At 43.7% G+C, this 27949-nt stretch overlaps 1 protein-coding gene and 1 long non-coding RNA gene across 5 annotated transcripts; one reads left to right on the top strand and one right to left on the bottom strand.

Moving 5' to 3' along the window:
- Positions 1-110: 110 nt before the first annotated feature.
- LOC112563087 lies at positions 111-4397 on the bottom strand. The gene is made up of 2 exons (XR_003098960.1): positions 4297-4397; positions 111-1231 (listed from the first exon to the last, which is right to left on the bottom strand). It is a non-coding gene; the product is annotated as an uncharacterized LOC112563087 (long non-coding RNA).
- LOC112563086 lies at positions 3923-27402 on the top strand. Of its 4 annotated transcripts, XR_003098959.1 has the most exons (5): positions 4633-4868; positions 10551-10847; positions 17132-17259; positions 20818-20972; positions 24538-27402. XR_003098959.1 is itself a non-coding variant. In XM_025236814.1 (3 exons), exons 1-3 carry the CDS (start codon positions 3925-3927, stop codon positions 25276-25278), a joined length of 1119 nt encoding a protein of 372 aa, XP_025092599.1. In that variant the 5' UTR covers positions 3923-3924; the 3' UTR covers positions 25279-27402. The 4 variants fall into 4 exon arrangements, 3 of the variants coding, with proteins under 3 accessions (XP_025092599.1, XP_025092597.1, XP_025092600.1); XM_025236814.1 differs by lacking the exons at positions 4633-4868; positions 17132-17259; positions 20818-20972 and adding an exon at positions 3923-4005; XM_025236812.1 differs by lacking the exons at positions 4633-4868; positions 17132-17259; positions 20818-20972 and adding an exon at positions 3923-4050.
- Positions 27403-27949: the final 547 nt, after the last annotated feature.

Here is a 27949-nt window from a genome sequence, read left to right as displayed (position 1 = left end):
CCAGTCATTGAATTGGAAGGTCAATATTATTTGAAAAAAGAAAACCTTTCGACCACAAACAATCAAAACTACGCATTTACATTGAAAAAAAAAAACAACAAACAAACAAAGAAAATCTAAATTCCTTAATATACGGTCCGAACACAGTGTCTTCATCTGTCAACTGTTCTTTGTCTATTAACACCATGGTCCCGCACGAAGTCGCCCCAAAATAAACCACAGCAGTCTCCACTCCTGCCCTGCCCTTCCTGATGCCAGGTAAGATCCAGTCCACAGCCGACGAACACAGAGCGGATAATAAGACGAAGAAATAAAATAAATCCGGACAAAATGACAAGTCTTTTAATAATGGAAACATCACTTACTAATGAACTCTCAAACAAAAATTCCACGATTAATTCACAACATTCAATACACATCAACCACCGTTTTGGGACAAAATTGAAGCCTTTCCAACCTCCTCCTCCTCCATTTCCTATCTCTGTGACAAATGTACCCCCCACCAAAGCCAACCTACACCTTTGATGAACTTACATGGAGCAAACCTGCTGAGGTACTGGGCTCCCACATTGGTGTTATTACTGGCGGGACAAGTAGCAATACTTCTCTGGACAAAGAAGTGAGTAAAGTTCAATGTTTACAACCTGATTAAAGTGACTATTACTCGTGTCAACAGAGTATATTTGTCTAGTCTAAAGACCCTATACGAGATGGACGCTCATCCTCACCGCAGCACCGAGTTGTAGAAAGAACCCACAGACCGCGACTTGAACATCGTCTTCCTGCGGGACCGTGGACGCTGTTGGTGACACACGACACACAGACAACACACTGCATCCCACACGTGTTCTACACACGTGTCCTGTGACAACAGACTACAGAGATGTATACCTGGGCTTGCACTACTATATATTGCGGGTGCTTGTGTTTATTTTAAGGTTTAACTGAAATCACTGCATGTAAATGACTGTAAACCAACAATCGCACATCGATGTCATAGACGACTTTCAACCTCTCCTTCGTTCAATCTATATAAGCAAAAGATACTTCAGTAGTTCCAAAAATTCTCACTTACAGTCGGTGATGCCCAGGCACGTTCACACTTACACACACATCTACACTTCCTTGAATGATCTCCCTTGACAAACTCTCCTATGCCGGAGCCGCTGAGGTTGACGAGGCCAACCTGCCAGGCTGACGACGATACCATCTCCGTACCCCAGATCAGCGACTGTCGATGAGGAAGACACACCCGGCTGACGACGATACACTTCTATTCGTACCCACTTCCACGCATTCCAACTAGCGCACAGTTAAGGGCGATAATCCATGCCTCCCAACAGACAAGGGTGACAACCCACGTTCCTAACATACGCCTAGTTAACTTGTACGTGTGGGACCATGTACACCTGGTTGATGTACGTGTGGGACCATGTACACCTGGTTGATGTACGTGTGGGAACCATGTACACCTGGTTGATGTACGTGTGGAACCATGTACACCTGGTTGATGTACGTGTGGGACCATGTACACCTGGTTGATGTACGTGTGGAACCATGTACACCTGGTTGATGTACGTGTGGGACCATGTACACCTGGTTGATGTACGTGTGGGACCATGTACACCTGGTTGATGTACGTGTGGGACCATGTACACCAGCCCTGCGTACCGCAACGTGTGCGCGCGCGGGCGCCTATGACGGGCTGGCCGTACCGTAGCGAAACTTGAGTGAGCGCCCGCGGGCGCACGCGTACCTCCTCTAGAGGTAGTACGCCACGGGCGCAAAGATGGCCGCCATGGTTGTCGAGTTTAGGCGTGTCGATGATATTCACGGTGGATCTTCTAATAAATAAGTATTTTGCAACAGATAGATATATACGACGACAAGAAGTGTATTAAAAGTTCAGATTTCATCGTCATGTCTTTGTAGAGATGGTAGATGAATTTGCCTTCGATCTTGAAACTTCGAATCGGGACGACAACAACAGAAAGTCTACTCGTCGTTTGTTTTTACCTGATATGCTTGACTACCGCATTGTTTTTTCTTTTTAATTCTCATGGACTTTTTCCTCTTTAGTTCCCAAATGAATGCCACTAGAAGTATATTGTTTGGCGCTGCAATAGATTGCTTCTATTAATTCGTCGTCGCTGTCAAATATGTCCATCAACAAAATTATATTCTCTACTTCGCTGTCAGCCGCCATTTTAACAGGCGCCCACGGTGGGCGAAGGGTATCACAGGCTCTCACAGGCGTGAGCGCCCGCCTTACGGTACGCAGGGCTGGTTGGTGTTCGTTTAGTTGGTGTGTGTCTGGTGGCTGTTGGTGCGGTCCCATCTATGTCTGAGTGGTGTATGCCTGGTTGGTGTACATGGTAGACCCTGTATGCCTGGTCAGTGTACATGTGGGACCCTGTATGCCTGGTTGGTGTAGGTGCCAGCGCTGCTCCATGCCAAGTACCGTCAACGTCAGCTGTGGGTGCTGGAGACTGTTTACTGGTCTCTCGTTGAGAGCATCCTCACATTTAACATGGCTGCCAGCTATGGTCACCTCCTCGTCAAAGACAAGGCAAGGCTGGCCAGTCATCCACCAGGCCAGTAAAATTATTGGTACACCACAGCTGCCACTGTCTGACTTGTACCTTCATGCAGTCAGAAAGATGGCACACAACATCCCCTCAGACCAAACACACCCTGTCACAGACCACTCCGTGCCTCCGTGTCTCCGTGCTGTGCAGATTATTTTAACCCCTTTGCGACTTGCGGACTGCAAGTGTAAGTTGAATGTATGGCTGAATGGATGAAAACATTAGATGGAAAAGTGTTAACTGTGACACAAAGTGTTTTGTGAGCCCAGTTCACCAGAAGGTTTTGGCGGGAAGACATAGGAAATGTACTCAGGCCCGGGACACCGAGGTAAGAAGATGTGCCTGAGTCATGTCCCGAGTTGAGATTAGTGTATAGCAGACCAGGGTAGTGGTCATCCACCCTGGATGCGGCGTGGTAGTGACCCGTTGGTGGAGTAACCTCGACTAGACGAGGTCTGACATCTTTTTTTTTGTTATTGCTTGTGAACTTGTAAGAGAACTTAGGTTTCAAAGTTGTAAACAGGAACATATGAGAGACAGACGAGTGGATGGGAGAATATGGTTTACAACTGTAGTATAGAGTAACCTCGAGTTACAGGTTTTAATCGTATGGGCTGATTTAACTAGAACTCATGTGGGTGAGGAAGAATGGCCTCCCAGGACCATTCCTTGATCGCCTTGGGTTCAGCACCCAGCAGCACGTGGGCTAGGAGCACCGTGACGTCACTGCGGTGTACCTCCCTTGTGACCCCGGAAACCGCCATCCCGACCCCGCCAGTGTGTACGACCTTCGTTTGTGTATTTGTGTTCATGGATTCTAGTTGTTGGCGATGTGGAGGGCAACATCCCTAAGACAGTGGGACGATGAACGGTGAGCAACGCACTCACGGATTGCTAGAGGGTCCTACGTTACAACATAGAACTGGAGCCTCGCTGCTACACAGAAGCGAGTGCGAGGCGGGTAATCTTTATACATGGATTGTAAGATTGGACTATGTTGATTCTGATCGGGGGAGTGCCCCGGCTGTAAACATTGCTTCTATCGTTAGATGATCGTAGCCTTTATAGCGCTGTGTTGAGGCGAGTTGTTTACAAAGGAGTATTTGTGTTGTAGTCTGTAAAGTCTGCGTCAGCTCCCTCTCGGGTTTGGCTGTCGTCTGTCAGAAGTCCAGTCTCCTGGTGTGCTTCATTACCTCCGCCATCTGTGACGAGTTCTCTGGTGTTAGTTTCTGTAACATGTTTTTTTTACATGGTGGGGTTGTTAGCCCTACCACAACCTATTTTACCTCTAGGTGAGGTGTCCACCTTAGTCGCCTCTTACGACATGCCTGGCTGGATGGCAGGGACCCTATTCTTGCAATGCTTGCTAGGCAAGCATACCCCGGGGTCCCACAGGGGACAGATATTTAGCACCAAGGTAAGTTCGGACATCTATAAGCAGGTACAGATATTTAGCACCAAGGTAAGCTGAGACACTTTATACGTAGTTAAGTACAACTATTTAGTATGTGAGTAAACATAAATAATTTTACTCATATTTAGATATTATGTAAGTTCAAATATTTAGTATGTAGCCCGTTGGAGAAGCGCTAACATGTTCCTGTCAAACTTGGTGAGAGGAAGGGAAGAAGTACATCACGAAGTGACTGGTGTACGTGATAAGACAGATCCAAAGGAATCAAGCGGAGAACACAAAACACTTATTTACCTGTAACCACTGTTGTGAAAGTCAGTGCCAACAACAACACACCTGTCGTCTGGCTCATGCTGGTGACAACTTCAAACAACACTAGAGGCGGGTGGGCGCTTACTGAAATACCGACAAAAGTACTTGGCAGCTCTGTAAACTAACCTGCTCAGATCGTACCCGGATCTTGATAAGCATTTAGAACGGGTAGAAGGACTCCAGCCCTCAGGTGGCAGTCATAATATACCAGTGAGGGACTGATGGTGCATAGCTGTCACCCGAGCACCTTCAAAAGTAGGCGGAGCAAGTCAAAGGCACAAAGTGTTATGAGGTCTTGCGTCACAGATCACTGCACCCGTGTGGAGGCAACTGCACTGGAAGGTGGATACACGAGGGCCTTACAACCTGTGCCACCCGACACAAGAACCTTGGAGCAGTCCCATAGATTACAAGGCGTTACAATCAGTGTCAGCTGACACAAGGGGCATTACAGCCATTGGGTGTTACAGTGAACAGGGACGTTACAAGGAAGTAGAGACTCGGGAGTGGATTCACCAACGGCTATAGTTAGTATCAAAACACACCTACTGCAGGTAAGTAGAGCACAAAGTAGCACACGTACACACATGCTATAGCACAGAAATAGGAGGAAAGGGAGCTTAGACACACAGACTGATAGACTAGCTGCATAGACACATAGACTGACAGACTAGCTCGCACACATAGAGCTTAGACACATAGACTGACAGGCTAGCTGCATAGACACATAGACTGACAGGCTAGCTGCATAGACACATAGACTGACAGACTAGCTCGCATAGACACATAGACTGACAGACTAGCTTGCATACATAGAGCTTAGACACATAGACTGACAGGCTAGCTGCATGGACACATAGACTGACAGACTAGCTCGCACACATAGAGCTTAGACACATAGACTGACAGGCTAGCTGCATAGACACATAGACTAACAAACTAGCTCGCATATATAGACACACAGACTGACAGACTAGCTGCATGGACACATAGACTGACAGACTAGCTCGCACACATAGAGCTTAGACACATAGACTGACAGACTAGCTCGCATACATAGAGCTTAGACACATAGACTAACAGACTAGCTCACATATATAGACACATAGACTGACAGACTAGCTCGCATAGACACATAGACTGACAGACTAGCTGCATAGACACATAGACTGACAGACTAGCTCGCATATATAGACACATAGACTGACAGACTAGCTCGCACACATAGAGCTTAGACACATAGACTGACAGACTAGCTCACATATATAGACACATAGACTGACAGACTAGCTGCATAGACACATAGACTAACAGACTAGCTCACATATATAGACACATAGACTGACAGACTAGCTGCATAGACACATAGACTGACAGACTAGCTCGCACACATAGAGCTTAGACACATAGACTAACAGACTAGCTCGCATACATAGAGCTTAGACACATAGACTAACAGACTAGCTCACATATATAGACATATAGACTGACAGACTAGCTCGCATAGACACATAGACTGACAGAGTAGCTGCATAGAGACATAGACTGACAGACTAGCTCGCACACATAGAGCTTAGACACATAGACTGACAGACTAGCTCACATATATAGACACATAGACTGACAGACTTGCTCACATATATAGACACATAGACTGACAGACTAGCTCACATATCTAGACACATAGACTGACAGACTTGCTCACATATATAGACACATAGACTGACAGACTAGCTCACATATAGACACATAGACTGACAGACTGCTCACAATATATAGACACATAGACTGACAGACTTGCTCACATATAGACACATAGACTGACAGACTTAGCTCACATATATAGACACATAGACTGACAGACTAGCTCACATATCTAGACACATAGACTGACAGACTTGCTCACATATATAGACACATAGACTGACAGACTAGCTCACATATATAGACACATAGACTGACAGACTAGCTCACATATCTAGACACATAGACTGACAGACTTGCTCACATATATAGACACATAGACTGACAGACTAGCTCACATATATAGACACATAGACTGACAGACTAGCTCACATATCTAGACACATAGACTGACAGACTTGCTCACATATAGACACATAGACTGACAGACTTGCTCACATATATAGACACATAGACTGACAGACTTGCTCACATATATAGACACATAGACTGACAGACTAGCTCACATATCTAGACACATAGACTGACAGACTTGCTCACATATATAGACACATAGACTGACAGACTTGCTCACATATATAGACACATAGACTGACAGACTAGCTCACATATCTAGACACATAGACTGACAGACTTGCTCACATATATAGACACATAGACTGACAGACTTGCTCACATATATAGACACATAGACTGACAGACTAGCTCACATATCTAGACACATAGACTGACAGACTTGCTCACATATATAGACACATAGACTGACAGACTAGCTCACATATCTAGACACATAGACTGACAGACTTGCTCACATATATAGACACATAGACTGACAGACTTGCTCACATATATAGACACATAGACTGACAGACTAGCTCACATATATAGACACATAGACTGACAGACTCACATAGACAGACTGACAGACTTGCTCACATATATAGACACATAGACTCTTAGACACATAGACTGACAGACTTGCTCACATATATAGACACATAGACTGACAGACTTGCTCACATATCTAGACACATAGACTGACAGACTAGCTCGCACACATAGAGCTTAGACACATAGACTGACAGACTAGCTGCATAGACAATAGACTGACAGACTAGCTCGCATACGTGTACCTTATGTTCTGTCACAATCGAAAGCAAATGTCACAATCGGCATCCCAAGCAAGATAGGTGTCGCTAGAGGGCGCCAGCAACAGCAGTAAGCATGGGGAGCGCTCACTGGCGCTCTGAGCATCGTCCGAAGGGAAAAGGTCCATGGGTCAGCTGACCAGTAACCTTGGTGACGACTGCACATCGTCACTGATACTAAACTTTGCTAACATCATTAAGATGATACTGTAATGTGCTAACATCAGTCAGATAGTACTGCACTGTGCTAGCGTCGTCACTGATACTTACTGTGCTAAAATCGTCACTGATGCTGTATATTCCTAACATCAATCACATGATGCAGTACTCTGCTAATATCCCATTACACAATACTCTGCTAATATCCCATTACACAATACTCTACTAATATCACATTACATAGTACTCTGCTAATATCACATTACACAGTACTCTGCTAATATCACATGATTCTGTACTCTGCTAATATCACATGACGCAGTACTCTACTAATATCCCATTACACAGTACTCTACTAATATCACATTACACAATACTCTGCTAATATCACATTACACAGTACTCTGCTAATATCACATGACGCAGTACTCTACTAATATCCCATTACACAGTACTCTACTAATATCACATTACACAATACTCTGCTAATATCACATTACACAGTACTCTGCTAATATCACATGATGCAGTACTCTACTAATATCACATTACACAATACTCTACTAATATCACATTACACAATACTCTACTAATATCACATGATACAGTACTCTGCTAATATCACATTACACAATACTCTGCTAATATCACATTACACAGTACTCTGCTAATATCACATGATGCAGTACTCTACTAATATCCCATTACACAGTACTCTACTAATATCCCATTACACAATACTCTACTAATATCACATTACACAATACTCTGCTAATATCACATGATACAGTACTCTACTAATATCCCATTACACAATACTCTGCTAATATCCCATTACACAATACTCTGCTAATATCACATGACACAATACTCTGCTAATATCACATGATACAGTACTCTGCTAATATCACATTACACAGTACTCTGCTAATATCACATGATGCAGTACTCTACTAATATCCCATTACACAATACTCTACTAATATCACATTACACAATACTCTACTAATATCACATTACACAGTACTCTGCTAATATCACATGATACAGTACTCTGCTAATATCACATGATACAGTACTCTGCTAATATCACATTACACAATACTCTGCTAATATCACATTACACAGTACTCTGCTAATATCACATGATGCAGTACTCTACTAATATCCCATTACACAGTACTCTGCTAATATCACATGATACAGTACTCTGCTAATATCACATGATACAGTACTCTACTAATATCACATGATACAGTACTCTGCTAGTATCACATTACACAATACTCTGCTAATTTCACATTACACAATACTCTGCTAATATCACATGATGCAGTACTCTACTAATATCCCATTACACAGTACTCTACTAATATCACATTACACAATACTCTGCTAATATCACATGATACAGTACTCTGCTAATATCACATGATACAGTACTCTACTAATATCACATGATACAGTACTCTGCTAGTATCCCATTACACAATACTCTGCTAATATCACATTACACAGTACTCTGCTAATATCACATGATGCAGTACTCTACTAATATCCCATTACACAGTACTCTGCTAATATCACATGATACAGTACTCTGCTAATATCACATGATACAGTACTCTACTAATATCACATGATACAGTACTCTGCTAGTATCACATTACACAATACTCTGCTAATTTCACATTACACAATACTCTGCTAATATCACATGATGCAGTACTCTACTAATATCCCATTACACAGTACTCTACTAATATCACATTACACAATACTCTGCTAATATCACATGATACAGTACTCTGCTAATATCACATGATACAGTACTCTACTAATATCACATGATACAGTACTCTGCTAGTATCCCATTACACAATACTCTGCTAATATCACATTACACAATACTCTGCTAATATCACATGATTCTGTACTCTGCTAATATCACATTACACAATACTCTACTAATATCACATGATTCTGTACTCTGCTAATATCATATGATGCAGTACTCTGCTAATATCACATGATGCAGTACTCTACTAATATCACATGATACAGTACTCTGCTAATATCACATTACACAATACTCTGCTAATATCACATTACACAATACTCTGCTAATATCACATGATTCTGTACTCTGCTAATATCACATTACACAATACTCTACTAATATCACATGATTCTGTACTCTGCTGATATCACATGATGCAGTACTCTACTAATATCACATGATACAGTACTCTGCTAATATCACATGATACAGTACTCTGCTAATATCACATGATGCAGTACTCTACTAATATCACATTACACAATACTCTGCTAGTATCACATTACACAATACTCTACTAATATCACATTACACAATACTCTACTAATATCACATTACACAGTACTCTGCTAATATCACATGATACAGTACTCTGCTAATATCACATGATACAGTACTCTGCTGATATCGGCGAAAGAATGAAAAACTGGGTTATGAAGAAAATGTTACCGTTGGACATTTAACAGATCTGAGTCTGATTCTCACCTTACACCTGAGATGTGAATCATACAGACAGGTGTAAGTGTGACTTTGTCCATACACCTGAGATGTAAATCACACAAACAAGTGTAAGTGTGACTTTGTCCATACACCTGAGATGTAAATCACACAAACAAGTGTAAGTGTGACTTTGTCCATACACCTGAGATGTAAATCATACAGACAGGTGTAAGTGTGACTTTGTCCATACACCTGAGATGTAAATCATACAAACAGATGTACGTCGGATTCCCACCATGCACCTGAGATGTCAGTTGTACAAACGGACAGGAAAGAATGGCTTTGAAAGAAATTGTGAAGGTAGACACGGAGTATTGACGAGGTCTGCTGACTTCACTCTGCAGTTTGTGACAGGAGCATTTGTGTGTGTCACAATATCTCCTACTGTCAGTTGATGTTGATGAGTGTCAGTAGTATTATACATATGTCGCAGCTGTAGCAATGTTACCATTACATTATCTTGTTGGTGTGATGTTACAGTGTTACAGTGTCTTGTTGATATGATGTTACAGTGTTGCAGTGTCTTGTTGATGTGATGTCACAGTGTTACAATGTCTTGTTGATGTGGTGTACAGTGTGATGTAACATTGTTACAATGTGTTGTTGATGTGATGTTACAGTGTGGTGTAACATTGTTACAATGTCTTGTTGATGGGATGTTACAGGGTTACAGTGTCTTGTTGATGTGGTGGTGTAACGACCCACCGTTGGACAGCTGTCTACGCAAGTGCTGTGACCGTTTGCCCGGGTCGCCGTTGGCCCTCAAGGAACTGCCTTGTTGTGTGGTGTGTCAAGGTCCTTATCGTAACCCGGATATAGTGACACAGGCTGACAGCTACAGCTCGTACTGTCAGGCCACAGTGTGTACACAGCACTTGCTGCAAGTGTCAGCTGTAAGTCACTTACACTTCCGCCATTGCGGCCAGCATCAGACGGTGCTAACAGGTCTCAGCAAGTTACAGGTAAGCAAAGTTTAAGGTCTACAGGTGACACACATTATGTGAGAGAGGCTAACAGACTTGTGTAGTTTGTGTGACAGGTAAATAAACTTAGGGCTGACAGGCATTCACACATTATGTAAGCAAGGGTCATGTATCCTTGATGGTTATGTCGGCTGGCTGTGTGACCTGCCCTGCTACGGTGTTAGGACAATGGCAGCTACAATACAGTGCGGCCTTCCTGCACTTTACTTTTCTCACAAAAGCGAAACTAAAAGTTAAGGTAGACATGTAGCATGTAGCTGACAGTGTGGTAAGGGTTAGAGATAATACATGTAGTAAGCATATATATATATAGTAGTGATAACACTTAAAATATATGTCTAGTATAAGGTAAGGGTTAGAGATAATACATATAGGAAGCATATATATAGTAGTGATAACACATAAAGTATATGCATGGTATGAAGGGTTAGTGATAATACAATCATCAAGCATATATATATATAGTAGTGATAACACAAAGTATGTGTGTAGTATAAGGTAAGGGTTAGTGATAATACAATCATCAAACATATATATATAGTAGTGATAACACAAAGTACGTGTGTAGTATAAGGTAAGGGTTAGTGATAATACATACAGCAAGCATATATATATATAGGGATAATACATATAGTAAGCATAATATATGTTGTACAAGTGAAACTTTATTCAGTACACTCCTGAAATAATACTTGTATTAGTAAAACTTTATAGGTAGCATAAATAATTCCTTAAATAGTATTTGTTGTTGTTTATAAAATGATAACAAGTGGGAACCAAATTGATGTCAAAAATGGATTTAAAAACTATAGATTGAGTTAAGCTTTAAAAAGATATTTCTTAGAATAAGTTAAATCAGGGAAATCAAATATAAATGGTTTTGTGTTGGACTTGTGGATAGGATGTTAGCTACAAATACTATTTTAACAGAGATGAAAGTTTTAAGTAATAACCTATGTACCTTTTGTAACCAAGACAAAGAAGCCATTGTACACATTTTTGAAACGTAATTAAGTTCAAGTATTAGAAAAGAGAATCAATAATAAATGTGTAACCGGACTGACCGGCACCCTATCTCTAACTAACACCCTAGCGCCAAATCAGTCCGTTCCTCTTTTGTCGGTACAGGGAAGAGGACGGGAGTTCCCTAGGAGAATTTTCTTCTCTACTAAAATTCTGGCTCTCTTTAGTCGGGTGCGTCGCCTAGTTCTAACCTGCCTCGCGTTGTGTTCTTTACTTTTTCCTTCTAAACCTATTTCCATACGCACCCGAGCTACAGCCGACCTAGGAGCCCACAAAAGACCCTGCTTTACTAACTGCACGTAAAGTGTCCTTTCGGTTGGTGTGTCAGTTTCGCCGGACCTTCTCGTGTGTTCTCTTCTGCTGCTGTGTCACGCCTACATACACAGGGACAGTACACACACTAGCACTCGCTGACACTATCACTCACACAAGTACTAAAGTTTAAGACATAAATTTATTTACAAAAATATATATATATCTGCCAACAACACAACTACCAAACTAACCAACTACCCAAACTTAAACTAGCCTACCTACCTATTCACCTAGCCGAAACCTAACACCTAACTCCGAGGGTGGGGAAAGAGACTGAGTGCCACGAGCCGCTTTTACCAGCGGACCAGATGCGTTTCAGCGCCTTGGTACTTCTCGCTTGCTCAGCTCGCAGGAGGGAAAAAGGGGGAAAGAGACTGAGTGACACGAGCCGCTTTTACCAGCGGACCAGATGCGTTTCAGCGCCTTGGTACTTCTCGCTTGCTCAGCTCGCAGGAGGGAAAAAGGGGGAAAGAGACTGAGTGACACGAGCCGCTTTTACCAGCGGACCAGATGCGTTTCAGCGCCTTGGTACTTCTCGCTAACTCAGACTCAAAGGGCTCTAGCTACCAGACCCAACAGGACCAGTTCTCGTTCTAAGAGAAAAGGCGCGGACGCTGCTGTGCGCCCGCATTTTGTACAGGGCAGCTTGGGTACTACGTCACCCGCAGTTGCTGCCCTGTCTCGCGCTGCGTGCCGCTCGCGCGACCACGCGTGGGGTGGAAGGGGTGTGGGGTGGAGGGACTAGGCGCTGTCAGCAGTACCGCTGACCGAAACTAGCGCCCCCGCTACACTCCCCTGTCCTCAGACCTAATGTACTCGCTACCAAGTACATTAGTCCAAACAAATCTAATAATTTCTACACATTTCAAAACATTTCTAAAAGTAAAAAAAAAAAACATGTTAAAACATTTCAATCATAAAACAGTTGCTCGAGTCCAAATGCACAAGTAAGTCATTTCACAGTCTTTCACTTTTCTTGTGCAGTTCATAAATCTCTTGACAAAGTTCGTCTCAACTTTGGCATTTGGCAAAGCATCTTCAGCACTGTAGACTCTTCTCCAGCGTCCATAGAAAACTTGCACTACTTACGGCTGGCCACCCGGTGGTCACCGTCGCGTTCAGAAGCCGTGCAGCACGCGCCTCGCCTTAGGTCTCAGCAACTTCGCAGCCTGGCGCGTGGTGGCGTCCTTGGTAACCTCGCAGGACACTCGGAGGTTGGTGGCGGCTTCGCGTTCCACTCGTGGTTGGTTCTGCGTTCACCAACACCTGACTGCCCAGCCCTTCGAACAGGCTTGACACACTTTTCCCTTCTGTGAAGTGGAGTGATTAGGTGGGGGGAAGGATGACATACATTAGGGGTGTTGCTATAGCCTTGTCCACACTGTTCCTCTATCACACAGGAACTACACACTGGCACACCAGGAACACATAAAGAACTACTGTCACTAACTACTTCATTAGTTTCAGTTTCTTTCTTTCCACTCTGTTCCTCTAACACACAGGGATTACATTCTGGCACCCTAAGAACACACACAGAACTGCCCTCGCTAACTACCTCGTTAGCTTCAGCCTCCTTCTGTTCCCACTGTTCCTCCATCTCTCTACCCTCTAGAGACGTGCCAGACATGTTATCCTCCATGCTACCCTTGGGCCGGTCAGCGGAGGTACCATCACTCGCGGGTGCTGCCCGCTCGCTTTGCGTGACCTCGCTGCCACCTTTCCTGCTCGCCGCGTCTCTCGGACCGTCACCGTCAGGCACAACACGCGTCACCTCCCTAGGACACAGCCCTAGGTCAGAGTTCCTCTGCATGTCGCTAGCTGTAACCTGATCGGTCAAACCCTGTCCACGCGCACGAGTCAGTACCCTGCTTCGCTTCTCACAACACTGCATACTCTCTTCCCTTTTGCAACACATTCTGGGTTTTCTGGACAACCCATCTTCCTTCCTCCCTACCTCAACATCAGCAGACCAAGCACTGCCGCTAGCTTCTGCTTCTACTTCTTTAACGTTTGTAACAGGGACTAACAAATCTTTTCCCTCTACCTCAACCAGACATCTAGGGACCTGTATCCCTTCCTCTTTCTTGCTTTCGAATACGAACACATTCCTCTGGTCAGTATCTGCAAGTTTCAAGCAGACACTTGTCCCTCCTCCACGGGTCAAGGTCGGGACTCTACTCTTAACCCTTCCTAGTTTTCCGAAATACCTCGCGCGCTTCCATTGTGAGCCCGGGTCGCCGGGTCTGGACAATGCCGCGAAATGTGACCCTCCTCGCCACACCTATAACAGGTCACAGGACCACTCCTATCCTTTCCTCTATTCTTCTTATCTACCACCTTCTCTGACAACTGCTCCAACGTGCTACACACTAGCTTGCTAAGGTTTTGGAATGCCTTAAGAAGTTCGTGTTCTGATGTGTCTTTACCAATGCTCCTGACAGCTTCTTCGTTCTCAGGTTTTCTACTCTCGAACTTCTCGTCAAACTACTCGAATTCGCTAGCCAGGGCCACAGCTTCGTGAATGGACGAGGGGTGATTGAACTGAACATGCCTCCTCAAGTCCTTGGATGGAAGTCCACTTACAAACTGGTCAATAACTATGGTTTCTCTAGCTTCTAATGGCATGTTGGGGTACGCACTAGCAGCAAGACGGTTCAACACGAAACCATACTCCGTGACACTCTCACCTTTCTTTTTGAACCTAGACCTGAACTCGACACGCTTTAGACTTTCTCTCTCTGCAGGGTCGAACCTGCGCTCTAAAGCTGTCTTTATAGCATCAAAGTCCTCTAGTTCTCCTACACTCAGCTCTCCTAGAACCTGTTGGGCATTACCTCGCAGGCACATGGCTAAGTTCACTCCCTTCTCTGCGTAATCCCAATCGTTCCATCTAGCGACTGTTTCAAAATGGCGGAGCCAATCCTTAAAATCACCTTTAGTGCCTGTGAACACTTCTGGAATTCTCTCCTTTCTACTACCTGGGAAAGTACGATTAAGGAATGTGCTGTTAGCAACACTTCTGTTCCTACTCCTGGAGCTAGAGCACTGGCTATAGCAACTGCTGAACGAACCTTCGTCACTACTGCTGCTATTTCCACGTGCACTAGGCCTGGGGGACCTTCGACTCCTAATCCTATGTTTCTCTTTCCTGCTCTTAGCCATTTTCCGAGGAAACCAGCTTTCCTTCCTAATCACAAAGATACCTATAAACGCACCTAGCGCAAACACAAGCGCACACAAAATAGCCGTTAACAACATGATGAAGAGAAAACTCCTACCTCTACAGGAATTTGACACAGCAGCTCGCTGTCCAGCGAACACAGAGAAGACCGGGGCCGACACACTCGATTGAAAAGGATCCGGGTCACGGCACCATAAATTTGTAACCGGACTGACCGGCACCCTATCTCTAACTAACACCCTAGCGCCAAATCAGTCCGTTCCTCTTTTGTCGGTACAGGGAAGAGGACGGGAGTTCCCTAGGAGAATTTTCTTCTCTACTAAAATTCTGGCTCTCTTTAGTCGGGTGCGTCGCCTAGTTCTAACCTGCCTCGCGTTGTGTTCTTTACTTTTTCCTTCTAAACCTATTTCCATACGCACCCGAGCTACAGCCGACCTAGGAGCCCACAAAAGACCCTGCTTTACTAACTGCACGTAAAGTGTCCTTTCGGTTGGTGTGTCAGTTTCGCCGGACCTTCTCGTGTGTTCTCTTCTGCTGCTGTGTCACGCCTACATACACAGGGACAGTACACACACTAGCACTCGCTGACACTATCACTCACACAAGTACTAAAGTTTAAGACATAAATTTATTTACAAAATATATATATATCTGCCAACAACACAACTACCAAACTAACCAACTACCCAAACTTAAACTAGCCTACCTACCTATTCACCTAGCCGAAACCTAACACCTAACTCCGAGGGGTGGGGAAAGAGACTGAGTGCCACGAGCCGCTTTTACCAGCGGACCAGATGCGTTTCAGCGCCTTGGTACTTCTCGCTTGCTCAGCTCGCAGGAGGGAAAAAGGGGGGAAAGAGACTGAGTGACACGAGCCGCTTTTACCAGCGGACCAGATGCGTTTCAGCGCCTTGGTACTTCTCGCTAACTCAGACTCAAAGGGCTCTAGCTACCAGACCCAACAGGACCAGTTCTCGTTCTAAGAGAAAAGGCGCGGACGCTGCTGTGCGCCCGCATTTTGTACAGGGCAGCTTGGGTACTACGTCACCCGCAGTTGCTGCCCTGTCTCGCGCTGCGCGCCGCTCGCGCGACCACGCGTGGGGTGGAAGGGGTGTGGGGTGGAGGGACTAGGCGCTGTCAGCAGTACCGCTGACCGAAACTAGCGCCCCCGCTACAAATGTAAACATGGAAATGATTTTAAATTTAGTAATACACTTATCATATTTGGATATAGTGTCAATACCCTAACAAGCTCTTTGTAATGAAGACCGGCGTCAGACATGGTTGAACACTATCACCAGCAAAGATGCAGTTAGTTTTTGTTTTTGTGAAGTAAAAGAACCTGCAAATGTCCAGGCGACTACGTGTTTGCGAATGTGTGTGACAATCCCAATATAAATATCACAGTACAGCATAATAATCTGCAATATATGGACTAGAAAACAATAGGTATTTATAGTATGGAATAAAGTGTATACTATGCGACTATAAACTGTGGCTATACCTGAACAAATGTTCATTTCATTGTCTAATTCCTTCTCTTAGAAGGACTTAGCTTGTTAGATAATAAAGCAAACTGACAATCTTTTCATTGTCATTTCAGTGTTCAATGGCTTATGTAAGAGGACTTTGCTTGTGAGGAAATATCCAATGTTCATTTATTTACACTATGCATTTTTATATTTAGTTATTTGTTCTGGATGAATGAAATTTTAATCATTCATTTCTCATGACTTTTCAGTGAAAGTATGCAGCTTAGCTCTCTCTCCAGGAGTGTTCTCATCCTCCACTCACAAGAATAATGCAAGCAGCAGCAGCAGCTGAGCTGTCGGATTTTAAATAAAGCATCAAATCTCAAGGTTTATTACAGTAGGTTTATTTGACAGCTATAAGGCTTTATTGTAGTAGCTTTTAGACAGCTAAAGGCTGATGACAGTAACAGGTCACACAACCAGTAGCCTAACTAGTCAGTGACGAGGGCGTAGTAGGGGTAGGGAGTAGGGAGTAATGACCTGCTTTTTTTTAATAAAATGTCATTTTCAGGACACCTTTCCTGTGCTTGTAGGTTGACCATCACGAGAGGTTCTCAGTTCATGTATGACAGGAAAGCCTCATCGTCTGAGGGCCGTTAGCAGTGACCAGCTGACCGCCCGGGAAATGGAGGGTAGGGAGAGCCAAGGGGCGGAGGAGGGGCGATGTTAGTGGATGAGGAAGGGGCTGGTGGTCATTTCGCTACACGTGTTTCTTTCTGATTATGACAACTAGTTTATGCTCAATATTTTTTACACTTACCAATTTTTAAACCGGAATTACTTTTGCTAATTTCACAATCGCGTTCTCAGAATAAGAGTATTAAAGTCTTTAACAAACAAATATCAAGAAAAAGTCAGTTGCAGTTAAATAATATACTTATTTTTCTTGTCAAATATTAAATACATTTATTTAATGCACTGTCACAAACCTGTTCTCTCTTTAGTGCTGTGTTCAGCGGTGACACTACTGGGAATGGAGATTTGACCACCTTGAGTTTTGTACTTACTGCTGTCACTTACGGTCGTGAATAGTTCACTTTCTTTTTTAATTATTAAATTTATTATTCTCGGTTCAAAGGGTGTATTTTCATAAGAATACTTATATACTTATTTCATCAGACTACAACAGTGTCTAGTGGTGGTCGGCTGTGGGCTCGCAGCACGATGCATGGTGTGAGAAGTAGGATTGAGTTCTATAACAAAGACTCAAAACTGAGGAATGGCTCATGTAGAGCTCCAGAACAATTTAACTTTGCTCAGCCAAGTTTGTGGCCCGAGTGGACGCAAAGATTTCCTCGCTTCAGATGTCCATCTAAATGAGATAAAGACGATGAATGAGTTGAGGTCAGTGCTTTCATCTACTCTATGGGCAGTGACACAGAGCACATTTCTGGATCAGCAGTCCACAGCAAGTTGTATGCAACATCCGGTTTCTATCAGATTCCCATTGATTCAGATTCTGAAAAACTTACTACATTCATCACTCCATGTGGGAGATATTTCTTCAAGAGATTACCATTAGGTATTTCATCAGCTCCAGAGATTTTTTCATGAACCATGGAAAATATCCTGAATGATCAACCCAACCTAATTTGCTATTTTGATGGTATCCTTGCTTATAGAAAGAATGATGAAGCTCATGAGAAACATTTAGAGAGGGTCATGAAAACACTTGCCAGTGCTAGCCTGAAACTCAGCTATGAGAAATCTGAGTGCAGGAAACATGAAATTGAATTTTTGGGTTAGCGAATCAGCAAGAATGGACCAGACCCAGGAAGGGTTGAAGCAATAATCACCATACCACATCCAACTAATGTCCCAGAGGTGAGAAGGATGCTGGGTATGTACAACTTCTTAGGGCGGTATTTGCCTAATCTGTCTTCAGTACTTCAGCCATTGACACAACTGCTGGGGAAGCACCGACAGTGGAGTTGGGGCACAGTGCAGGTCAAAGCCATGGCAGACTTGAAGAAACTGCTTACTTCGGTACCAACACTTGTATTCTATGAGCCGGTGAAGCCTACAATTGTCAGCTCAGATGCTAGCAGCTGTGCATTGGTGGTGTGATGCTACAGCAGCATTCTGAGGGCATCAAAGCTGTGGCATTCTGTTCAGGAACCTTGACTGCTAGTGAATGCAGATATGCCCAGATAGAGAGAGAAACACTAGCAGCAGTTGGGACATGCGAAAAGTTCAGCAGATACTTGATTGGTGTAGACCAGTGATGCCCAACCTTTTTCGGCCTGCGGGCCATATCCATTTCGGACAGCCGTGTCGCGGGCCACTTCACCGCAAAAATAAAAAAAAAATAAAAAAAATAGAGCAGATACTATTTTTATTAGAAACAAGTTGTACTTACCATTAATTATGTAGTAATTAGCAGGATATTTGAAGTTGTTTTCCCGAAACCAACTTTTCCTATGTCCGGCCTCATCGTAGAGACACCAAGTCGGAGCACTGAATCGAAATGTTCGTCCATCGAAAAAAAGATTGAGAGACGCCCCTACGTGGGGATAAATACTTCTTCTTCCCTTTTTTTTTTTAATTATTACTAACATGCCGATTTCCTACACTGTGGGCAGAAGTTTCGCGGGCCGGATGGCACCGCGTCGCGGGCCGCATATGGCTCGCGGGCCGTAGGTTGGGCATCCCTGGTGTAGACAATGTTCGACTACAGACTGATCACAAACCTATTGTGCCACTAATAAACAATCGCGACTTGCAAGATACTCCTATCAGATGCCAACGCATGTTGATGCGCCTCATGAGATTCAGCATCACCGCAGAATATGTGTCTGGGAAGAAGCTTGTCATGGCAGATGCCGTGTCCAGATGCTCACAGTTAACCGGTGCTCAGTCTGACTTAACAAACCTTTCAGAAGATGTTAAAGTGTATTTGAGAAGTGTAGACATTTCATGGTCTTGTGCAGCTTCTGGTAAGCGTCTAAAAGAGACTGTAGCAGAGACAAAGAAAGACTGATTCAAGCAGCAATTCGCTACACTAATGAAGGGTGGCCAAACTACATTACAGGTGTAGAGGACAGTCCTCGTGACTATTATGGAACTTAGTGTGCACCATGGTCTCCTTACCAGAGCAACTCGTATTGTTGTGCCAGCGCCGCCTCATGATGGCCTCCTTGTGCTTTTAGATTATTATTCGCGCTTTATTGGTCTTGTGAACATCCAGATGACGACATCAGTAGACGTTATAGACTGAAGAAGATGTTTGCTCGTCGAGGAATTCTTGAGATTCCTGTTACAGACAATGGAAGGCAGTTCACGTCTAGGGAGCCCAAGGAATTTGCAGTGTACGGATTGTGGTGGTGGTACAGTATGCAGATTGTGGTGGGTGGGTGGTACAGTATGCAGATTGTGTGGTGGGTGGGGGTACAGTATGCAGATTGTGGTGGGTGGGGGTACAGTATGCAGATTGTGGTGGGTGGGGGTACAGTATGCAGATTGTGGTGGGTGGGGGTACAGTATGCAGATTTTGCTGGGGGGTACAGTATGCAGATTGTGGTGGGTGGGGGGTACAGTATACAGATTGTGGTGGGGGATACAGTATGCAGATTGTGGTGGGTGGGGGGTACAGTATGCAGATTGTGCTATGGGACAGTAAACGCTCACAAATGTACCCTGTGGCGAGTAATTAAACACTTGCACTCTCTGCCCACGTGTACATTACATTTCCCACCAACAGGAGGCCAATTCCCCAAACCTGTTATTTCATGAAAGAGCAGGATTCATCAATGTTGTTGGCTGTGTGAAGGGGACCCTAACAACAGAACTGCACCTACAAGTATGTGAACCATCATGACATGCACAACATTAATGTTCAAGTAGCCTGTGATCCACAACACATTGTTAAACTGCGTTGTCACGTTCTATACATCAGGTGCACGGTCCACCAATGGTACACAAAGAACCCAAACAGTTTATGGAGAAGACTATAAGGACATCCAACGCTTGTAAATGGTTTTATCCTAGGAGACAGTGGACATACCCACTTCACGAGTGACTCATTACATCATAAACTCAAGCTGAAAGAAGGTAGGTCCAATTATAACTATAGTCAGTAGATTTCTCTAGCATGTTTATGTTTAGAAAGCATTCATTATGCTAGATTGTTTACCTAAATCTTGCATAATGTTCTCATTGTTTATGATGTTAACACCATCTTCTATCCACAAATATACACATAACTGTAAAGTGATGATGATGGGAGGTGAGAAAGTGATAGACATTAAAAGATGTCCAGCAAATTATATTTGTAAGATCCAAGATATAAATGTGGAAAATCCTGAAAATGCAATTTGTGTTTATATAGATATACAGCTCATTTTCTCACCTCTCACAGTAAGCATGCTAACAACTGCACATGCATGAAAGTGCACAAGCTCTCAACCTCCTCATCAACCACTTCAGTGTTAGCTTAACCTCTCACCTTTAGCTTAACCCTAACCCTGAGGACAAGAAAAAATAACAATATAATATTGTCTCAAGACACCAATCTTTAACTGACTAATCCTTTTCTAAGTAACAATGCATCCCCTACAAGGTCATAAGTCAATGTCCTCAGGCTCTCAGTCACTAGCAATGAGACTACAACAGAGACAAATACCTAATCCCCAGACACTGTGGATAGGACATCTCTTGCACTATGCATGCATGTGCACACACACACACTCACACTCACACAAAGTTCACCAATGTTTGTAGTAGAAGTTGTTTTGTTAAAGAGGGTGTACTTGTTGAAAGAGACTAAGCATGCATGTACACATCCATACACACCTGCACAGATGAGAGATACTAAAACATTTGTAAACAAATTTAATAAAACAAGTTAAAATCTTTTTTAAGCAATCTGTTCAAAAGACATGTCAATAATGTCAATATAACAGAACAGTTTCAATGCAAAAGTATAATACAAGCTTTTTTATCCAGTAATCATCAAAACTGCCCATCCATGTTTGGTTACAGAAGTTATTTTAAGGTGGGTGCTTACATGTAAACATGGAGACCCAGCACATGCACACATATATGTATATGAAGGCGTGTACAGATGCAAGACATTCAAATATTATACAAAGAACCTAAAATACTATGATCAGTTCTGGTCATGCAATGTATCAGAATCTCAAATGGAAACGTGGAATGTATACGACGTGGATAGTACAATATCTCCTGCACAATGCATGTTTATATATATAATGCATACACTGTTGCAACAAATTCACGGCAATGTACTCAGCCTACTTGAGAGCTTAAATTAAAATAATATAATGCAAACAACAAAATTATAAACGCAAAGCAAGACATAATATTATTGCAAAGATTGCCAGTGACAGTGCCAATAATGCGCAGATTTCACCATAGTTTTGAGTATACAGGCTTTATCAAACTGCTATTCTTCTGGTTTGATTCTATAGGTATATATGTTACGGCCAAAGTGGGAACTGGCCGGTCAAATGGGGAAGTGGCCAATATCGCATCACATTGACCGGCCAATGTCCGATCTTTTTCTAGTTTTCGGGATTTGACCCGCCAGTTTGCAAAATGTCATGGGGCGATCGACCAAAGTCGGAGGAAAAAGGTCATGAAAGATTGTGGGTGTTTGTATACTGTAATGATAATCATATTATATTGATTATTAATTATACTAAGTTGCCAAAAGTCAAAATAGTTTATTACAGTAAATGACCAATCTCTATCATCACTTGTTACAACAAGGTGAACTTTTATGACCTACCGGAGAGTCTTGTATGAATACATTGAATATTGGCCAGGGATTTCCCACCAGTTCGCCAACTGGCCGGCCAGAGAAGCATATACACCCAGTAATCGGACATTGGCCACACACCTCGGCCAGAACAGCATATACACCCAGTAATGGGACATTGGCCACACACCTCGGCCAGAGTAGCATATACACCCAGTACATCGGCCAAAGTGCGAAATGGCCGCCAAGACGGGAACTGGCCGAAGTCCGGGCTTTGGCCGTAGCATATATATATATAAAGTAAATAAAAATTACGTCTCCACGTAAATCCTTAATTTTATTCAATACATTAAAAAATTTTTATCACCTGGCAGGCATCAGACAGACATTGTTAAAATGAGTGTCATGGAGGAGCTATGCACTGGTGCTATCAAAAGAAGATTCCACTGTCTACAAACTGTAGTTTATAAACTGCAATATTACCCAACACCTGCATGAACAATTATTGTGGCTTCTTTTGTGCTTCACAATATGGCCATCAAATCTGAAACACATGAAGCTGAAGAGGAGGAGGAGGATGAAAATAATGACAACGAAAGTTGCACCTATGGCACATATATTGTGAAGAGACTTTGTGGACACCCTGTATATTTATATATTTAAAATTTGATGATCAGCCTTTATATAAAAAATGACGAAGGGCATGTGTTCTGTTGCTGTGAGACTGGCTTGAGTGTGTGTCAGTGATTATTGCTGGTGATTTATATTGTATGTCAAGAGCCATCTCATTGGTGCTCGCAGGTTCTACTCACTCGTACTAGCATCATTTTTTGTGAATGAAGTGCACAGACGACATTTTAAAGTTGAAAGAATGTAGATCGTTTTCACAGCCACATTTCCATAATCGTCAGGGCATCAGCCATACCACATGCACTCGGATGATGTTTGGCACTAGTTCAGACACACTGGATCATGTGTAGAGGAACGGCTAAATGAATAACAGTTCACGAGTAGTAGGAGGTTTCATACGCTGGTAGAGCATAGAGCAAAAATCAGGGACTATCCCACAGCAATAACACCAAGCTATACAACACTACCACCAGACCCTACCACAGGACAATAACACCAAACTACATCTACAACACTACCACCAGACCATACAGCAGGAAACATAAGTGAAACCGGGGAAAATAAACCTGGTAACCAGGACGTAGTGCAGCAAAGCGAAGATACGTGCTGCCTGAAGACGTGACTGACATTCGACTCAGTTCACTGAATTTATCAAAAAAAACACCGACCCGGATGTTTTAGTCTCTCAGTGAGAAGTTGTGAATTAGCACGTGAAGGCGGATGGAGGGACAAGCTAGGAGGTCACAACCTTTGACATGTGGCTGTTCTCCTCCTTTACCAGCCACGCACGAAGACTGAAACTCTAGTCACGACTAACATGCAGCTGACTCCACTGTCACGACTAACACACAGCTGACCCCACTCACTAGCACACAGCAGACTCCACTGTCACGACTAACACACAGCTGACCCCACTCACTAGCACACAGCAGACTCCACTGTCACGACTAGCAAGCAGCTGACTCCATTGTCACAACAAACACGCAGCTGACTCCCCTGTCACTAGCATGCAGCTGACTCCACTGTCACTAGCACGCAGCTGACTCCACTGTAGTCAACAGCTTTCTCTTGGTGCTGGCTCTTTCCTCTCTCTGCCTACTCTACGTGTGTTTACCTCTCCTGCTTGTGTTTACAGTTTGAGGAAAGGTCGACACGCGCCGGTGGTCTGCACACAGCTGCTTCCCTAGTCTCCGATAGAGAAAGCATGGCTGTCCTACTTTACTCAAGGTGCTTAATTACCATTTGATGTGGAGTTTCTGTTCACAGGCCCGCCATCAGATGGCTGGAATGCCACTTGCCGCCACGGTCACCCCGAGGGCGACAACACCGACAACAAAGCCCGCAGCCTACGTGCTGCACATCGCGGGTTGCAGCAAGACATGCGCCGTGTGGCTCATCGTGTCCCTGACAGTCTTCCTGGTCGTGCTCCTCATGTTGTCGGTGCTGCTGGCGGTCCTCCTATACCGCCGCCATCGTCGGCGTCGTCTGCGACGTCTGCAGGAGGAGGAATGTGCGCGAAGGGTCCTAGAGGCTCAGGCATGCGCCATGACACCGGAAATGTACTTGCGCGAGAACTTGGCCTACAGTCACGTGGGCGACTCGCTGCCTCCACCCTACTCACAACCGCTGGCCATCAGGGAGGGGCAGGAGGAGGAGGAGGAGGATCAGGGAGAGCCCAAGCCCCCCAGTGATGACGAGGATGACGACCAGCTGCTGGAGGCCGACCCCCCACCCACGTACGAGGAGGCAACAGAGTTTGTGTGTGCCATAGCCAGCCACGTGCACAGGCAGACAAACAGCAGTGAAGGCTCGTGCGCCTCGGACTTAATCCAACTGGACGATCAGGCGCCCTTACTGACCCCACCTCTTCTCTCCTCGCTGACTTCGGTCTCGCCGCACGCGACGTTGCTGACGTTTGAAGCCATCATCGAGGCGCGGCCTGACGACCTGGGCGATGACATTAGCGACTTTCTCCTCCAGCCCTTCCGTGACCCCAAAGATCTGTGACCTTCTGCTGACTCCGTGCCGTTAGGTTTTTGTGTCCACACACAGTGAGACAGGAAATACGTGGAACACGTCTCACAAGTGTGACTGGCATTACCTTGAGTCCAAGTCGCAACGTCTTTATTGATGACACTTATTGAGAAGACCTGCTGTGTATTACAGTAATGCATTACACGATACAACGTGTTGATAACACCTATTGAGAAGACCTGCTGTGTATTACAGTAATGTATTACACGATACAACGTGTTGATAACACTTATTGAGAAGACCTGCTGTGTATTACAGTAATGCATTACACGATACAACGTGTTGATAACACCTATTGAGAAGACCTGCTGTGTATTACAGTAATGCATTACACGATACAACGTGTTGATAACACCTATTGAGAAGACCTGCTGTGTATTACAGTAATGCATTACACGATACAACGTGTTGATAACACCTATTGAGAAGACCTGCTGTGTATTACAGTAATGCATTACACGATACAAAGTGTTGATAACACTTATTGAGAAGACCTGTTGTGTATTACAGTAATGCATTACACGATACAACGTGTTGATAACACCTATTGAGAAGACCTGCTGTGTATTACAGTAATGTATTACATGATACAACGTGTTGATAACACCTATTGAGAAGACCTGCTGTGTATTACAGTAATGCATTACACGATACAACGTGTTGATAACGTGATGATTGATCAACCAAATCTTCACAATGCAATGGACGACTTCATGGCCAGACACACATTTCGACAAAACAGTTTGAATGACCTGTAACGAAAAGTAGCAGAGCTGAGTAAGACTATATAAGGATGATAATCATCAGCTATCATCACATTGCTGTATATCAGTGTCTTGTGGTGACCGTTAGCCAAAATGTACGTCCGCTTGTGTCGCGGTCTTCCTTTGATCACCAAGGAGGACTACAGTGAGTTGAAAGACTTCCAGATAACTGCAAGACTGTGTCCTGGGTGTGAAGTTTAGCATAGCAGCCACTGTGATGAGACTATCCCTAGTAACATGGCGCCCATTGTGACAGGGTTAGTATGTTGTCAAAGACAAGCTGTTACAACAAAGCTGTTTCTGTCAGAATCTCGTGATTTTCATGTCAGTCTAGTTCTTGTAAGATGTTAAGACTATATCATACCCTTAGCTACACTGGAACATTTTGTGTCTATGTCTGTGAGTGTGTGTTTTCGCAATCACAGTAGCTGTGTCAGGGTGTCTGGATATTGAATGTTTATAGTAATTGAAGATATTCGGTAAAGATGCCGTTAATTTGCCGAAACTGGATCTGACACATTACTGTCTCGGTAAAAACTGTTTGGCATGAGACACTCTCTGCCCAAGCACATGGAGGGAATTATCCCACGTTTTATTCCTAATCCAGGAATAGGATGCAAAGCACGTGCTACTCCTAACCCAGGCATAAGGAAGTGAAACATGCGTTAACCCAGACGCTGTCAATCATATCTATCCCTTCCAGCTCTCAACCCCCTCATCAACCACTTCAGTGTTAGCTTAACCTCTCACCTTTAGCTTAACCTGTCACCTTCAGCTTAACCTCCTATCTTTAGCTGAAACTTGCAACAGGGAACGAATGCTGGTTGTCGCCATGGTCACTCGCTTACCTGTAGAACAGTGAGAGGACTAGTGACATGAAGATCAGTCTTACACCCGGTAGCCAACACTAGGCTCAGAGACCTGTCTGTCATTTGCCTGTCACTAGTCCGTCACTTGTCTGTCATTTGCCTGTCACTTGTCCGTCACCTGTCTGTCATTTGCCTGTCACTTGTCCGTCACCTGTCTGTCATTTGCCTGTCATTAGTCCGTCACCTGTCTGTCATTTGCCTGTCACTTGTCCGTCACTTGTCTGTCATTTGCCTGTCACTTGTCCGTCACTTGTCTGTCATTTGCCTGTCACTTGTCCGTCACCTGTCTGTCATTTGCCTGTCACCTGCTGTCTCCTGAACACATCGAGCATCCATATTGCTGTTTGTGTCGACATTTTGTGAAGTGATTTAAATAACACTTGTGACTATCGAAAATGTCACACAGAGCATTCGATGTTTTTGTCACGTGGTAACACTTTTATAAATAAGCAACAAAGATGCCACTGATATTGGTTTTGTTTTTATGAACGTGTTCGTAATTATTTAGATTTCAGTGGTCTGCATACAACATTATTATTTACAGCTACTGGATCTGTCACTGGTCAGTAGGAAAGCTCTACCACATGTATGTTTATTTATTTGACGTTCACAGCGCTTGTTTTAGCAAAAAAAAAAAAAAAAAAAAAAAAAAAAAGCATAGTTACGATAGCTTGAGCATTTCTGAACACAGGTACTTCCTTTCAAAGGGAGGGAACTCTGTTTTGACTGAAATATCGTCAATTTCCCAGAGTACCCGTTCTTTTCCTCTAGAAAAAAAAAAAAAAAAAAAAAAAAGACGAGAAACGAGAAGTGTGCGGCTTGTTCCTCGTATTCTCAGAATTCTGGCATCATTTGTGAATTTCTACGGACAAGAACAGAGTGTGAGCATTTCTTTTTGGTTTCCAAACATCAAACTCTGTTTCTTTAACTAACTTCTTGTTAGATGACAACCTGAGTAAACACGTGCTTGAAAAACTTCACTTCCTCTACCCGATTCTGTATGGATTAGAA

The sequence above is a fragment of the Pomacea canaliculata genome, linkage group LG4 (genome assembly GCF_003073045.1).
Source record: "Pomacea canaliculata isolate SZHN2017 linkage group LG4, ASM307304v1, whole genome shotgun sequence".
NCBI lineage: Eukaryota > Metazoa > Mollusca > Gastropoda > Architaenioglossa > Ampullariidae > Pomacea > Pomacea canaliculata.
This window is presented reverse-complemented; position numbering and strand designations above follow the sequence as displayed.